This window comes from Perca fluviatilis, chromosome 22 (assembly GCF_010015445.1).
Source record: "Perca fluviatilis chromosome 22, GENO_Pfluv_1.0, whole genome shotgun sequence".
NCBI classification, from domain to species: Eukaryota; Metazoa; Chordata; class Actinopteri; order Perciformes; family Percidae; genus Perca; species Perca fluviatilis.
Genome location: NC_053133.1, coordinates 25,102,647 through 25,119,733, shown reverse-complemented (window position 1 = coordinate 25,119,733; position 17,087 = coordinate 25,102,647). Strand labels below are relative to the sequence as shown.

Genomic DNA, 17,087 nt, shown 5'->3' with positions numbered 1-17,087 from the left:
GTCGTACTTAATTCGTTTGGACAACGTTTCCTTTTTTTTTTTTTCTCATTTCAATTTTTATTGAATTCTTAGTAGCAGAGTATATAAGTACAGGGTTGGTCATACATTTCGGAATCTTGGCATAAACATACGACATGTCACGGAGGAAAAATAAAACTTTAAAAATAAGAAGTAAGAAATATAAGGGGGAAATTCAGTCTACAGAAGGACGAAGAAGCTATGCTGTATTTAGTCTCTGCTTTCTTAGGTTGAGTTTTCATTAGCCCTTGTGTAGGTCCAAAAAAGATCCCAAGAGGTCATCCCATCCTCCTTGTTAGCCGACAGTTTGTGAAGCATAGACTCATAAGATGCTGTCTCCACCATTGCATTAGTCCAGTCTTTCAGATTAGGAGATACAGCAGCTTTCCAGTGTCTTAAAATAACTCTTGAAGCTGTGACCAAGCCCACGATAATAACAGAAAATATTCTTTTTGATATATTCGGTATTTGTGATGTGTCCCCTAGTAAACATACGGAAGGAGTCAGGGAAATCACTGAACCTGGGACTACATGTTTCCTAAACCATAATTTTACAATAATTCCTTAGCAGCGGATAATTCCACTGCCCCCTCTCTCTCTCTCTCTCTCTCTCTCTCTCTCTCTCCCCAGGCTATTGACAGTATCCACGGGGTGGGCGTGTTCTGCCTGGCTCTGGTACCAGCCAACACGCTGCCTAAGACTCCTCTGGGCGGCATCCACCTGTCAGAGATCAAGCAGCTGTACCTGGAGGGGGGGCTGCACCCCTGCAACGTCCTCATGTGCCCCCACACCTGCGTCACCAACCTGCCCAAACCACGGCAGAAACAGCCAGGTGGGAGGTGTTCACAGGTCTGGGAACGCGCTGGTCCTGTAGCTCATTGCTGAACACAGCTGTTAATATATGTGTGTGTGTGTGTGTGTGTGTGTGTGTCTCTGTGTGTGTGTGTGTGTGTGTGTGTGTGTGTGTGTGTGTGTGTGTGTGTGTGCGTGTGCGCTGCAGAGATTGGACCTGCCTCTGTGATGGTGGGGAATCTGGTGTCGGGGAAGAGGATCGCTCAGGCCAGCGGCAGAGATTTGGGACAGACTGACGACAACGACCAGGTAGGACTCACACACTTACGGGGCATTCAATGAAACGGCCCATTTGTGTGACATCCTGTTGTGTTCTTAAACCCCCAGCCCCACCCCCATCCCCCAACAAAGCACAATAGCACTTTAGATTTCACAATTAGGGTTTTCCGTCAGATCGATTGTAGATAGCGGCGTTTCCGACGGCACTTGAAGGCAGCTTTATTTCACAGGGGAGAGAGAAAGAAAAGAGACGAGGAGACATAGCGAGGGCTTTGTTGCTGCAGGAAACATTCAGCTGTTACCACAAACTCCCGGGCAGTTCGATGCTTATTTTTGATTTTTTAGCCTCATAGTGTTTAAAAACCTTCTTTTGGCAGCGATAGAGGCAGTGATGTTTCCCGTTGACTGTACGGGACTCTCACAACGCCTCAAACAATAGCTCAAAACACACCCCCCCTGCCCCCTGTGGCAAACCCCACAACCTTTTTTCTTTTAAAGATCATTTTTTGGGGGCTTTTCCACCTTTAATGGACAGGACAGCTAGGTGAGAAAGTGGAGATAGAGGGGGGAAGACACCAGAAATCGTCAAAGGTCAGACTCGAACCCTGGACCTCTGCATCGAGGCATAAACCTCTATGTATACTGTATGTGCGAATGCCCTACCAATTCGACCCAACCTGGCCACAACCACAACCTTTTTTAACTAAGTCTTCATTTTGATCGCAACTACACACCTATAAAGTTTCCTGACTGCATCTTGCACGGTCGCGACGCTATCGCAGTGACAAAGTCTAGTTGCAGAGATATGAACACCTAGCAGATTACTCAAAATGCCTCCGTGGGAGTTCCCGCTACAGTAAGTGTCTCCAGGGGACACATTTTGCCATGACGACACACACAAGCAGTCTCACAAGGTGAAAACGATACCGAATCGCTGTCGCGGCGGCCAATGACGGGTAATCTGTGTGGTTAAATCATTTTCCAAATGAAAACCTCCAAACATTCTCTGGTTCCAGTTTCTCCAATATGAGGATTTTTGGATGCCTCGTTTGCATGAAACTTTCCAAAATTTGGAGAAGTTTATAAACTACATGTCAAGTGAAAGTCAAGAATGTTTTGATTAGTTCCTGATTGAGAAGTTGACATTTTAGAGAATTAATTCTGCTAACACTCTTGACTTTGTCAGGAGTTCCGATTGATTTTCCAGTCATTAGCAGCTGACACAGGCCCATCGCTTGTTTCAAGAAAAGGTTCCATTTGCTGCATCAGTAAAATGGTCATGAATTGATACTTCAGAGGCAGTTTGACTCATCGGCAGGTCGTTTCTTACCCGCTTTCAAATTTTCACTTTCTGTGGTATTGATTGAACCATTTTAATGTTCTGGATAAAAGGCAGAGACCTGGCTGCTGTAGTAAAAAAGTAATGCACTATCAGCAGCCACATTGCTGAATATAATGGATGAAACTAAAGATTTATTAATCCTGAACCACACATGGATGAGACAGCTCCAGTATTGTCTGCATACAAGTAAAAAGTTCTCATATTATGCTCATTTTCAGGTTCATAATTGTGTTTAGAGGTTATACCAGCAAGGTTAATATGGTTACATTTTCAAAAAAAACACCATATTTTTGTTGTACTGCACATTGCTGCAGCTCCTCTTTTCACCCTGTGTGTTGAGCTCTCTGTTTTAGCTACAGAGTGAGGCATCTCACTTCTGTTCCATCTTTGTTGGGAGTTGCACATGCGAAGTAGCTAGGTAAGGACTACTAGCCAGTCAGAAGCAGAGTATGAGGGCGTGCCCTGACAGTACATAGGTAAGGACTACTAGCCAGTCAGAAGCAGAGTATGAGGGCGTGCCCTGTCAGTACCTAGGTAAGGACTACTAGCCAGTCAGAAGCAGAGTATGAGGGCGTGCCACGCTAGCAGCTAGGCGAGCATTATAACGTGTGTTACAAAGTGACCACGTCTGTCTCTGAAGTAAAGGCTGGACTACAATAGAGCTGTTTGGAGCAGTTGGTGAACAGGGTTTTCTGTTGGAGATGGTAAGTCCCTTTGGGGACTTTGGGCTTTTTCACTTTGTAAACCTATAACGTGGACAAAAAAAGATATATAACACAATAAAGGAAAGGGAAAAAACATAAAGCATAATATGAGCACTTTAACTACTTGTGTCTTATGTGCAGTTTCAAGTGCTGATTTCAAGTGCCGATGTTTGGAGAAATTCTCAGTGAATCACATCATGTTCTGGCCTCTGGGAACCTGTTTGATGCATCTTTACTGTTATTCATTCAGTGAATTTAGATCAGAAAGATTTCTTAAAGATGCAGTAGGTAAGACTTATAAAACTAACTTTCTGTCATATTTGCTGAAACTGACCCTATGTTCCAGTAGAACTACATGAAGCAGGTCATTTAAAAAAAAAAAATCCAGCTCCTCTTGCACCATCTACAGCCTGTATTCCGATTTGCAAAAATCCGACACTCCCTGTTCAGATGCACCAATCAGGGCCAGGTTTTTTTTTTTATTTTTAAACTTCAAGATGTAGGGAAATGTGTGAAGGAATAAGATCTGTTTTGCAAAAAAAACAAAATGGATCTGGATGTAAAGAAAACATGATCCACTGTGATGAAGTCCTTAACCCTTAAGCTCCGACTGTGTTTTTCAGTTCCTGTTCCTGTCGGAGGTTTTGCAGTGGAGAGCTCAGACCACACCAGACCACATCCTCTACACCCTGCTCAGCTCCCGGGTAACAACACGCACCACCGACCACACCTTACATATTATTAAGTCTCTCAGCTGTGCCACAGCTTCTTTTATTAGCTGCAGATATTTTAAAACCATAAATAAGCACACATGTCCTATGATCTAAGTCAGATAAAATGTTGCGGTGTCTTAAAATCTTAACAAATTATATATATGACAGTTTTACCTAGGGCTGGGTACCATAATCGATACTTTCTAGGCACAGTCCGAATTGCCTCCGAAAAATGCCTTGTCATTTAATACCAAAGTTCAACACCTAAGGAGTAGATCTCATCAGAGTCAGTGAGCCAATCAGCATGCAGCATGCTTCTACCAAGATCTAATAATGTCTTTGATTGGCTGTCTTTACACAGAGACCGGGCTCACGTAGTAGGAGCTGAAAAATAAATAAAAGATTTTTGCCGTAATGTTATTTATTTTTGTTTTATAAAATTGGTATCGTTTAGGAACCGGTATCGAAGTCACGGTATATGTAACGGTACCGATATTGAAAATATCTGAACGTTACCCAGCCCTAGTTTTACCATACATGTTTCAGTGAAAAGTGATAAGTGCTACGGACAAAATTGCTGAAAAATAAGAAGGCTGTTAAGTTGTTCTTCTTGCAGCTCGGTTTTGAAGAGACATTTAGTGGTGTGCATCATGAAAGAGTTTCGGGGAATGTCTTAACAGAAAACTGGGTCAGGGGGAGAGATAACTAATGAAGGAGGTAGTAGTAAGTAGTATGAAGGAGTCTTCCCCCAAGCAGTGAAGCTGTTAAATGGTTCCTAATCTCATATCACAATTTATTACTGAGGCTGCTGTGTGCAATACCTAATCTGTTATCTGTGATGCGCATTATCTACTGCTGGGACATTTTCACCTCTTGCTCTTCAATCCCTCCAGAAAAACGCGATCATGCCAAAGTCCGCATATTAACATTTTTCAAACACGCCGCACTTTCGTCGCATAAATTGCCGATTTCTGTGCAAAATATGCGGGGCTTACACGATTTCATAATCCCCGCATTTTCGTTGCAAAAAAGTCAAATATATCTTAGAAAGTTGAAAAATGTTGCGTTTACTTCACACAAGAGCAGCCATTTCCCCCTGTTGCCATGGGAACGCTATGAAGTGACGTAATTACACGACGTGAACATCATCGAAAAGCAGGCTGTTGGGGGATCACTTTTTTTCTCTCTTTTTCATCAAACCGCAATTTTTGCAAATTCCCGCATAATCAAGGATTTTTGCCCGTTGTTGTACATTTTAGGTGTTTGTTGTGATTGTTGTTGTGCTTTTTAATACTTAGGGAGTGCCAACGTCATTTCGCTGTAATACTGTCAGACGGTGCAATGACAATAAAGCCTCTTACAGTATGTCTTATAATAAGGTTCTTGTTGTACAAAGTTGATCACTTTCAAAATCCATCTATCCCTTTCCTCTCATCACTCTCTCCTCCTCCTCCTCCTCCTCCCTCCCTTCCTCCAGGGGGCGGTGTCCAGCTCCCTCACCTGTCTACAGCTCCATAAGAGGGCGGAGCGCGTGGCTGCTCTGCTGATGGAGAGAGCCGGCCTCCAGGAAGGAGACCACGTCGCTCTGGTCTACCCTCCAGGTCTGAGAGGATACACACTTTTTTTTTTCCCCTCTTCTCTTTTCTTTTCTTATCAATATTTTAGTTTCTTTCTATTTGAATTAGATTATGCATTGGAGGGTGCCCAGATTAAGCCCCCCCCTCAGGGTTTTTTGCATCTCTCCATCTTTTATTGATTGTATATATGTGTATATTAATCTGTAGTATTTGGATATGTGTAAACCAATAAAACGAAACAAAATTTACAGAAGAACGTTTTCACGCAGACACGCAGATTAGGAACATCGGACAAAACTGAATTGATTGACACCTCTCTGCCTGTGTGTGTGTGTGTGTGTGTGTGTGTGTGTGTGTGTGTGTGTGTGTGTGTCCTGCAGGTATTGACCTGATCGCAGCCTTCTACGGCTCCCTGTACGCCGGCTGTGTTCCCATCACGGTGCGACCGCCCCACCCTCAGAACATCGCCACCACCCTGCCCACCGTCAAGATGATCGTGGAGGTCAGGGACCGTAAAAATACTATAAAATACTACTTTTTTGTTTTTGAGGATTTTTTTTCAATGGATGTTGTTTTTTTAAAGTCGAGTTTCTGGGGACTTTGCTGCTACTAACCCACCATTAGTTAGTAGTCTCATCTATTCTTATTTTCATTTTATATGCACTCCTTCTAATTATATGGTTTTTACTTTTCTCTATATATCCATAAAGGATCAATAAAGGCTTTGTCTTATATGAAAACATTTTTACAAGTCATTTCATGAACTAAAATCTAGGCATGGACAGCCTTTGGGACAAAGATAATGATTGTTTATCAAGTCCTATCAACGTCCTTTTGTTATTTCCCTTGCTTGTATCTAATATTAAAATATATAAAAAGGTATCTAAGCAAGGGACTCTAGCTAGCCCTGCTAGCTCCAGGGCTGCCGCTGTGTAGCTGACATCTGACCTTATTTGGGATAAATTGTTAAATAAAAAAATTACAATTAAACCCTTATCCCATAGCTGTAACCTGAAGATCCTCCCCCGTCTGTCCCATGCAGGTCAGCCACTCGGCCTGCGTGATGACCACAGCGGTCATCTGTAAGCTGCTGCGCTCCAAAGAGGCCACGGCCACCGTGGACATCAGGAACTGGCCGCCGGTCCTCGACACCGGTACCACAGCTTTTCCTGTTGGACTATACTTGTGAAGATGTGTATTTGTAAATGTAAATGGACTGTGTTGCGGCTGTAAGCAGTCCAACAAAGTGCTGCCGCAAGGGACTAACCACTGACAGACACATAAACACACCATGACGCGCTCGAGATTGTATTGCAATGATTTATTCCTAACCACGTAAAATACAACTAGCACTGCAGATACCAAATGTAAAGTTACTTTGTGAGTCGAAATAAGTGCGTTAGTGCGGCGGTCAACAGAGAGGTTTCGCTCCCACGCTCACCCCCCTCTCTGTCAAAGCCCAAAAAACCTGAAGCAAACAAATATGTTATCACTTCTGCTCAAACCGCGAAGAAAACGCCCACCAACTTACAATATAAGTGCACAATGTAATAATCAATAAATAATATAAATGAGACCGTAAACAACACACAATATGTGGCTCCTACAGACTGTGTGGACTATAGTGCGTTCTTTAAAACGTATTCGGCCCCCTTGAACGTTTCGACCTTTTGCCACATTTCAGGCCTCAAACATAAAGATATAAAACTGTAATTTTTTGTGAAGAATCAACAACAAGTGGGTCCCAATTATGAAGTGGAACGAAATTCATTGGCTATTTCAAACCTTTTAACAAATAAAAAAACTGAAAGGGTGTTGTAATCGACCAAAACGATGCATGCACAAAAAATGCGTTGACCCACCTATCTACAGCTAGGGGAGATCGTGATGAGCCCTATTTCAACAAACGGTGGCGTATCCCTTTAACGACTACTCAAAGCGCTTCTACGTAGTACAGGAACCATTCGCCGTTCAAACACATTCATTCACTGTGGCCGAGGCTGCCGCACAAGGCGCCACCTGCTCATCAGATAAACATTCACACACATTCACACACCGATGGCCACAGCCGCCTATTTAAATTCATTCCAGAGCACGAACCGTAATATTGACAATCCTGAGGCACATGATCCTAACTCTTACTGTCCTTTCACCCTTAAGGTGCTCTAAGCAATGTTGGGTGACGTCACTTCTTGTTGACGTTCGAAGTATTGTCAAAACAAAACCGGAGGCTAGCTTGCCCCTTCCTCCTCCTCATCCCGTCCCCCCCCCACCCTCCCCTCCCGCGCACTAACCCCCCCAACCCCCACCCTGAAATCCTTCTTGTCTGTTATTGGCTGGAACACTTTCTTATGTTTGGTGGTGTAGGTTGGCGCAGTTTGTTTTTGTTGCCGTTTGTGGAGCCTGGGCTGTCTACAGAGGCCGCGTTTTTTTTACAGTGTGTTCAGGGGACTGGCATCTAGCGGATAGTGAGGAGATGTTTACTGTACGTGACAAAAAAATGTTGTAGCCTGAAAAAACGCGTGACATCGCTTAGAGCACCTTTAACTTTAACATCAACCTTAAAGCTCCCCTGAGAAAAGTAGATTTCAGATTACATCCACACTTTCTAGCTAGCAGTCTTCTGTTTCCCTGCGTTTGAATTGAAAACTGCCATGTTTCTTGGCGCGTTACCGCCACCAGCTGTATTGTGAAACCGTCAACAGCATGAGATACAAACAAAACATGGACCCACTCATCCAAACAGTGCTCCACCGTTGCCAATATTGGTGGAAAACTGCACAGGGTATTGTTTAACCCAAAACATTCCACCATTATTTTCCACATTAAGCTGCAATTTTGTCACATTTGCTTCCTGGATTGGAAGATAATTGTTACTCTGCTTTTTACTTCTTTGTCTGTTTGACATATCTGGTGTGTGTTGCACTTCAACCCTAAAATATGTAAACCTGTAGAAGGAGTCCCTACTGTAAAATGTGACTGGGTTTGCTGCTGGTCACTATTACAGAGTGCACTTTTTTTTAGGTATGCAGTAAATTGCGGTAAAGATTCAGTCATAAAGAACCTAAAAATGTGAACTTTTGACTTTTTTCTACACTTGAAAGTAGGGCTGCTGTTTGATTATGGATACAAAAAAAATCATGATCGCAACTATTATACTTTCAATATTGAAATCACGATTATTTAACAGGACTACTCATTGACTTTTTGGAAAGATGTTGCATTCATTGAACTTAAAAAACAGTTAAACAGTTGAACAAATCAACAGTGAAAACACCTTAAACTGTGAAATGTTTCTTTATACTTTTCCTGTTGAACTTTTTAAACGCCTCAAACGCCGACAAAATAAGAGTTTATTTGCAAAATGTAATGTGCAAAATAACCGATTACATTGTTTTTGTGATCGTTAGGAGCCGTAATCGTGATTAAAATTTGATTAATTGCACAGCCCTACCTGAAATGTAAAATTCTTTAATTTTATTAAGGAAAAAAAAAGAATCTGGTTTGAACTCAGGACAAATAGTAACTTAAGTATCAGCCATATAATAAAACATCTGCTACAACAGGACGTTTTCAACCTCCATCAATGACTGCTTACTGCATTGTGGGTTCAACTTGAGGTTAGTGTTTCTGAGTGTAACTCAACAGACTGTCCTCTTGACTGTAATAAAACAAAAATGTGTGTGTGTGTGTGTGTGTGTGTGTGTGTGTGTGTGTGTGTGTGTGTGTGTGTGTGTGTGTGTGTGTGTGTGTGTGTGTGTGTGTGTGTGTGTACTGTAGATGACCTGCCAAAGAAGAAGCCTCCAGCTCTCTATAAGCCCACCAACCCCGACGGCCTGGCCTATCTGGACTTCAGCGTGTCGACGACCGGCATGCTGGCCGGAGTTCAGGTCAGCTCAGTGTAAATCCTCATCACCCGAACCCAAAACCGTCGCCGTGACAGACGTCCCTCCTGTTGCGGCTTTAAGCAAGCCAACAGAGGGCTGCTGCGAGGGACTAAACACTGAGAGATGCATAAAGACACTGTAAAATACAACTAGCGCTGCAGTTACCAAATGTAAAGTTACTTTGTGAGTCGAAATAAGTGCGTTAGTGCGGCGGTCAACAGAGAGTGTTCTCTCCCAGGTGAACAGGTGAAGCAAACAAATATGTTATCACTTCGGCTCAAACCGCGATGAAAACGCCCACCACCTACAATATAATAATCAATACATAATATAAATGAGACCATAAACGACATACAATATGTGGCTCCTACACCTCCTTATTGCATTTAGTCATTAACAGGTGAAAGACTAGAGCTGTAACAATTCCAAATTTTGCTGGCCAATGAATTGTCTCAGAAATAATTGCGATTACCAATATAATTGCCTCTTTCAGTCAAATTTAAAAATATTTATTCATTTATTACTTTTTTTTAAACAAGTTTTCAGTGAATCCCAGGATACATATTTTGGTTATATATCACAGCCATGTGACCCAGATAATAATATAATAACACAAACGCACAGCCTATGAAGTAAACCGCGCCTCTTTATTATCATAAAACATTGTTTCTTACTCCATCCCTCCGTTGTGATTTTTGTTGCTATGAACGTGTTCAGGGTCAAGTGCCAACAACTTACAACTGAAATAATAATCAAAATATATAGTCCGACCAATAATCACTTATAAAATTACAATTTGGCATATCTAAAAAAGGATTAACACCAACCAGTCACACGCCTTAAGACCTTAGCTAACGTTAGAAATGAGTTGCGGTTAAACAAAGAAACTGTAATTATGTAAAAAAAAAAAAAAATTATAATTGACAGACAATTATGTAATAATTGTTACAGGTTTATGAAAGAGCAGAATGAAAGCCCCCAAACCCCAAAGCTTCTTAAATACCAGTGTATGAAAGTGTGTCCTCTCCCAGTTTACACCAGAGCAGATACATCCAGAACGGAAAATAAATCGGAGCATAATAAGGTCTTGTTGTGTTCGGGAAAAGAGGCCAAGTCTAATAAAAAGTTTTTACTCCTCATAAAAAAAAAAAAAAAAAAGTATGACATTTTAAGATTAACTGTCCATTTTTCTACCCTGTTTGTTGTTCGTCTGTGTGTGTGTGTGTGTGTGGTGTGTTGTGTGTTGTGTCTCTCTTCCCTTCCCTCCCTCTCTCTCTCCAGATGTCCCATAATGCCGTTGGAGCCTTCTGTCGGTCGGTGAAGCTGCAGTGTGAGCTGTACCCGTCCAGAGAAGTGGCCATCTGTCTGGATCCCTACTGCGGCCTCGGCTTCGTCCTCTGGTGTCTCTGCAGGTCCGAGTCTCCGTCCGCTTACACACCTCTTTTTAAAGATGTATTTTAGTTAGCCATCTTTAATAGTATATAAAGTATCTAATGTTACTTTCTTTCTGACTTTTAACTGCTCATATGAATCAAGCTCCCAAAACACTGGATCCTACATTTCCCATAATTCAAATCCGTTATTAGCCTCTTCCTGCCTGATATACTATAAACCCAACACAGTCCAGTTTGCATTGCAAATTTCTAGTCTCCCAGCCTTCTGGCCACATGATGTATGTTCTTTTATAATCACTGATGATCGATCATCTGTCATCATAGTTCACCGCAGGTTATGGAAGGTTTTCTACACGATATACTCAAACTGTGATTCATGTCACAAAGTTGTCCTTTAATAACAAAAGCAGACCAGATCTCAGGTCTGCTTAGTTTGAAATCCTCGGCTCATAAATTGTGAACTTGGCGAGAGCAGATTTTCTGCTGCCGAAAGTCTCATAAATAAAGCAGACTGCAAATCACCTCCGGTATGAGAGTTATCTCAGCCTCAAGGACTTTATAGCAACAATAACTCACATTTGCACCTGATTGTTATTATTAACGACTCCCATGTTTCTCTGGAAAATACATCTCGTGTTTTCTGCAGTGTGTATTCAGGCCACCAGTCCATCCTGATCCCCCCGGTGGAGCTGGAGTCCAACCCGGCGCTGTGGCTGCTGGCCGTCAGCCAGCTGAGGGTGCGAGACACCTTCTGCTCCTACAGCGTCATGGAGCTGTGCACCAAAGGACTCGGCCTGCAGACCGAGGCGCTCAAGGTCAGCAAAGACACAAGCAGCAAACCGACACGTCACGTCAAGTGATATTTCCGACATTTATTTCAGTTCAATTTGAATCAAACAGCTTTATTTATACCAAAAGGGCAATTCAATTTTGCAGTCAACCAGTCACATAAAAGCTAGTCTATATCCACGACGTTCCACTTCCGGGATTGCTCCGTTAACGCCGGATTTCACTCACTTAGGCCGGATATTTGTTGCCTTGGGCTTCCTTTGTGTTGGCGTTCTAACCTCCGGTGGATTTGTGAGGACTGTGGTTAACTGCTCCTCAGATCTCTGCAGGGTAAATCCAGACAGCTAGCTAGACTATCTGTCCAATCTGAGTTTTCTCTCGCACGACTAAAACAACTTTTGAACGTACACACGTTCCACCAAAACAAGTTCCTTCCAGAGGCTATTTTGCAGAGTCACCGTGGCTCCGTCCGGTGCTTAGCACCGCCCAAGACGGTTGTGATTGGTTTAAAGAAATGCCAATAAACCAGAGCATGTCTTTCTCCCATCCCGAAATGCTGTGTGGACTAGCCAGAAGGTCTGGCAATGGAAGCCTAACACTGGACGTTTTTCTCGTTTTTTTCATGGCATGACTAAAACAACTTTTGAACGTACACATGTTCCACCAATCCAGCGCGCTTCGGAGGAGGGTTCTGGCAAAGCGAGACTACATAAAAGCAGACAAGAACAACGCCATTGCAGTCGTTCAATCATCCGACGCGTTAGTAGCAGCAGATCAACACACGGTTAACCCAGACAAGAGCAGTTTTGTTTTAGCCAATTATTAATTCTGATTAAATCATTTACAATAATGAGATTATAACGGCTATTTACAATAACAATAATGCTGATAAATCAGACATTTTTTTTCACCCGACGGAAAGAATTTCTGTTCGAGGTAAGTGTGAGACAAGTCTTCCTCTGGGAGAAGTCTTGTACGGTATCTGTATTGGCCACTTTGTCATTGTCTGGCCAGCAGATTAGCCCCCACTGAAGTCTGATTACCGGCTCCAACGCCAGTCACAGTCAGAATCCGAACAGCTGGACTAAAACTGGTCCTGTAGCTAAATGTGAACAGCCCACCCACTCTGACGCTGTCCAGCTGACTCCAGTCTGTCCTCTGACTCGGCGCTAATAAACTCCATCTCTGTCTGCTGAAGCCTGAGGCCACGTCTGAACTCTCCGACGCCTCTGATTGGTCACAGCAGAGTTAATTTTAGTGATTTTTAGACCCTTTTTTTAGTTTAAGTCTCCATGGAGACCGAAGGCTGAGTGAAAAGTAGAAATGTTCTTTACTCACACACACCTGCGTATTTCTCTACTTGTGAGGACCGTCATTGACATGAAGCAATAAAGCCCAAACCAAAGCTAAACCTTCAAACTGGAAATAAAGGCCTAAAAATGCCCCCAAAAAATTATCTTAAAAAGCAGCTGGACAAGATGGATTGGATGTGTTTTTACTCTAATAAAGTATTAAAGAAAAGCTTTTGTAAGATAGGTAGGAAGCTAAAAGTTTATACAAAGACCTCTCCTAAAAATTAAAGCCAGTATAAACAGGATTACATTCAATTCAAATAATGAAGGCTTACAGAAAAAAACCAAGAATCAGTAAACACGGGACGAGGTGTTACAACTGGCCCTTGGGCCAATCGGTGGTGAGCACTTTCTAAATTGTCTTGTTGTCGGGAGTGGTTGACGATCGACTGATGGGGTTATCCAAGTTGTGTGGGAGGTAAATCTTTGGGTCGATTGGGCGCTGGACGCATCATCAGTAGTGTGCCCTTGTAGCCTGGATGCCAGCCGAACTTAGCCCCGCCCACAACATTTGAGGTCGGGAAGTTTGGTCTGGACTTGATCTGTTGTGAAGCAACTATGCTCCAACCAGAGCTGTTTGGACCAATCAAATTGTCAGGGCAGGCTTTATACGATGATGGACAGATGATCAACAGTTCCAACCGTGTTATTAAGTCCTGACAGGACCGACAAATGCGATAAGATTTGTTTGCTGTATTGTCGAGTTCTAATCCTAAACGGAGAACTTGTTGGAATATGCATTCACCTTTACTATTTCTCTCAAAAATGATAATCGTGTTGGTAAGTACTCCGTGTATCCTTAAAGTCTTTTTACAACACCAGGAAGGATCTTTTACACTCATCTTCTTCTTCTACTTCTTATAGCGTGCGTGCAGTTGAGATCTGTTGACAAGTATGCGTCGCTCAACATATGTCACATACTCCGTTGTTCTGATTGGTTGTAGGTCTATCCAATTGAGTGCAGAGTCTGGTGTGGTTGAAACACGCCCCATAATCACAGCCCAATGGAGCAGTATCAGACTCCTATTCTGACCAGAATCTGAGTATGACCACGTCAGGCATCATTATTTCTGATTACAGTTGTCCAACAGTCAACTCTGTAAATACATTTGTAAAACACAACTGACCAGTCAGTCTCCTAATAAAAAGAAAAACCTAAAACAGATAGGAAGAAGCCCCTTAATCCTATATTATGTAAGAAAATGGGGGGGTTTTCTGTCTCGTCTAGCAGCTGGACAAGAGGGATTTGGATGTTTTTGCTCTAATAAAGTTTAAAAAAAGCTTGTGTCAGAGAGGTAGGAAGCTAAAAGTTTATACAAAGGCCTCCTAAAAACTAAAGGCTAAAAAGGATTATGTGTGTGTGTACATATATATATATATATATATATATATATATATATATATATATATATATATAAAATCAGGGATGTAGACGGCTTCTTTAAAAAACATATATATTGAGGGTTCAACAATAAGGGTTTCCCGATCATCGTATCATAATCATTTAATTTAAATGCTGTTTTTTTGACGTTTTTGTTTACATTTGACGCTTTTTTTTTTGGCAGGGTTTTTTCGAAGTTAGACAGTTTTTTCTATATTTTTCTGATGCGTGTTTTCATTACGTGTTTTTTTTTTTTTTTTTTGGAGTAAAACTTTTTTTCGACCAAAATTGTATAGGCGCCAGTAAAAAATTTACTTTGGGCAAGTAGAATTGTTTTTTACTTGCCCGGAAAAAAAAAAACCTTAGCGTTGAACACTGATATTATATACATCTATGACAATGACCTCTGATTACAGTTAAGAATAGGAAGATAGGTCGAAGGTGGAAGCCCCTCCGTTGTCTATTTTGTGATAAAATGTGTGTTTTCCCGTCTCTGGTCCAGGCTCGGGGGCTGGATCTGTCCCGGGTTCGGGCTTGCGTCGTGGTGGCGGAGGAGAGGCCCAGGATGTCGCTCACACACTCCTTCTCCAAGCTCTTCAAAGACCTCGGCCTTCACCCACGGTCTGTCAGCACGGCCTTCGGCTGCCGAGTCAACCTGGCCATCTGCCTGCAGGTAGAAACAGACGAGCGACAGCAGCAGCAGCAGCTGCACACCGACACCACAGAAACTCCACAGATTGTAAAAGGAGACTTTGTAATTTCTAATTTATTCATTTGAACAGGGACAGTGCACAAAAAACATTAATAGATGTCTTGTGCCAGGTTGTAGCAAATTGCTAGTTTTCACCCGTAGTCCCTGGGCAGGTAGATGGCGCAGTAAAATACAGACAAAGTATCTACAGTATACAATACAGATACATGAAGTCATACAAATCTACAGACATTATTGCCCCCTATCCCACCCCATACACACACAGTAATAATGTTGCAATGAAAACACTTCTTTTTTGACTCAAAAAATGCACAACCTTCATAAAGATTGTATCATTTTGAAGTGCTAATTGACAGCAATTCAATCTGAATATTAGTGGTGGGATGTAACTAAGTACATTTACTCAAGTACTGTACTTAAGTACAAATTTGAGGTACATGTACTTTACTTGAGTCTTTTCTTTTCATGCCACTTTCTACTTCTACTCCGCTACATTTCAGAGAGAAATATTGTACGTTTTACTCCACTACATTCATCAGTTACAGCTTTAGTTACTAGTTACTTTGCACATTAAGATTTTTGCACACAAAACACACACATGTAGTTTATACAATCTGATGTTTTATTATAAATAAAAACTACCCAACAATATAACAGCCCACAAGTCCAGCTGAAATGATGAGATCATTAAACACTTGATTGGGAGGATTTTTCTGCATTGAGTACTTTACTACTCTTAAGTACAGTTTTGTGATGATACTTTTACTCAAGCAACATTTTCAATGCACATTTACACTGTGCTATTAGTACTTAAGTACTTAAACTTAAGTAAAGGATCCACCTCTGCTGACTATGTAAAGTAACTTTATTTACATGCTGTTTAGTCACAAGGCTGGGAATGAGTCCACAATATCTTTCTGTTACTTTACAGCTGTCACACAGGACTGCAACTAAAGATTATTTTCATCGTCGGTTAATCTCAAAAATTGGTTTTTCGATAAATTGGATTAGTTGTTTGGTCTATAAAAGGGCAGAAAATGTCCCAAAGCCCAAGATGGCGTCCTCAACTGAAAGATATTCAGTTTCCTGTCACAGAGGAGAGAAGAAACCAGAACATATTACATTTAAGAAGCTGGAATCAGAGAATTTTGTTTCATAGAAATGGCTGAAAACGATTCATCGATTATCAAGATAGTTTGCGATTTTAATAGTTGACAACTAATCGATTAATCTTTGAAACTCTACCGTCAAATACTGAAACGTGGCATTGAATATATGGTCAGACGTGTGATCTAGTTGACTTTTTCTTTGATCAGATAGTTCCTGATTGAAATCTAAATGTACTATATATTCTTGATACAAAGTTCTTATATGCCTGCTTGTATTCAGACAACATTTGTCATTTTAAAAACGTGTCGTCTTCTGCTAAATGATGAACAGGTTTTGGGAGAAAAACATGGTCTCGTTACTGGTATTGCCAAATTCACTGTTAATCTTTCCACGATGGAAAGCAAGAGCCAGAAAACAAACCAAAAGAACTGGTAGCTATGGTCTTTGTCTCAGTTCTCCTGCTCACTGTGTCTGTGCTGTGATTGGCTGCAGGGCACTTCAGGACCGGACCCTACCACTGTGTACGTGGACATGAGAGCGCTGCGTCATGACAGGTACCACAGTCTGTCCTGTCAGCTTTAGTTTTTCTTTTTTTTTCTTTTTTTTTCCTTTCTCTTCAGGGTACAGAACTGTTACATTTCCACATGTGTGTGTTTCAGGGTTCGCTTGGTGGAAAGAGGTTCTCCTCACAGTCTGCCATTAATGGAGTCTGGCAAGGTGAGTTTGATTTACATAAAGATTGATGTGTAGCATGGGCTCATGTTTTCAAGCTCAAGACTTTGTCCTAAACTGTGATTGCAGGTTATTAAAAACAGAGTGCCCACACAATGTTTTTTTCCAAACTGATCCAATTAAGCTGCACATTTTATTAGATTTATTTCCCTCGTTGCAAGATATGATTCATGACTTAATGTGTGCACCCTGATGAGATCAAAATTAAAAAAATTAAACAACAGTCATTTTGAAATTATTCAATTTTGCCACGGACTCTTTAAAGCTATAGTGCGTAGTTTCTGTCGGCCCCATGAGGAATTCTA

At 41.6% G+C, this 17,087-nt stretch overlaps 1 protein-coding gene across 3 annotated transcripts in view; it reads left to right on the top strand.

Annotated features, from left to right (window-relative positions):
• LOC120552233 (disco-interacting protein 2 homolog C-like) overlaps positions 1 to 17,087 on the top strand; it is an 86,992-nt gene that overhangs the window by 59,835 nt on the left and 10,070 nt on the right. For all 3 annotated transcript variants that reach the window (XM_039790085.1, XM_039790083.1, XM_039790084.1), the window contains 12 exons: positions 649 to 850; positions 1,019 to 1,119; positions 3,759 to 3,839; positions 5,326 to 5,449; positions 5,806 to 5,927; positions 6,468 to 6,579; positions 9,206 to 9,315; positions 10,594 to 10,724; positions 11,353 to 11,521; positions 14,731 to 14,901; positions 16,543 to 16,604; positions 16,710 to 16,767. In XM_039790085.1, the coding sequence (XP_039646019.1) occupies positions 649 to 850; positions 1,019 to 1,119; positions 3,759 to 3,839; positions 5,326 to 5,449; positions 5,806 to 5,927; positions 6,468 to 6,579; positions 9,206 to 9,315; positions 10,594 to 10,724; positions 11,353 to 11,521; positions 14,731 to 14,901; positions 16,543 to 16,604; positions 16,710 to 16,767 (1,443 nt within the window). The remainder of the gene's footprint in view (positions 1 to 648; positions 851 to 1,018; positions 1,120 to 3,758; positions 3,840 to 5,325; positions 5,450 to 5,805; positions 5,928 to 6,467; positions 6,580 to 9,205; positions 9,316 to 10,593; positions 10,725 to 11,352; positions 11,522 to 14,730; positions 14,902 to 16,542; positions 16,605 to 16,709; positions 16,768 to 17,087) is intronic.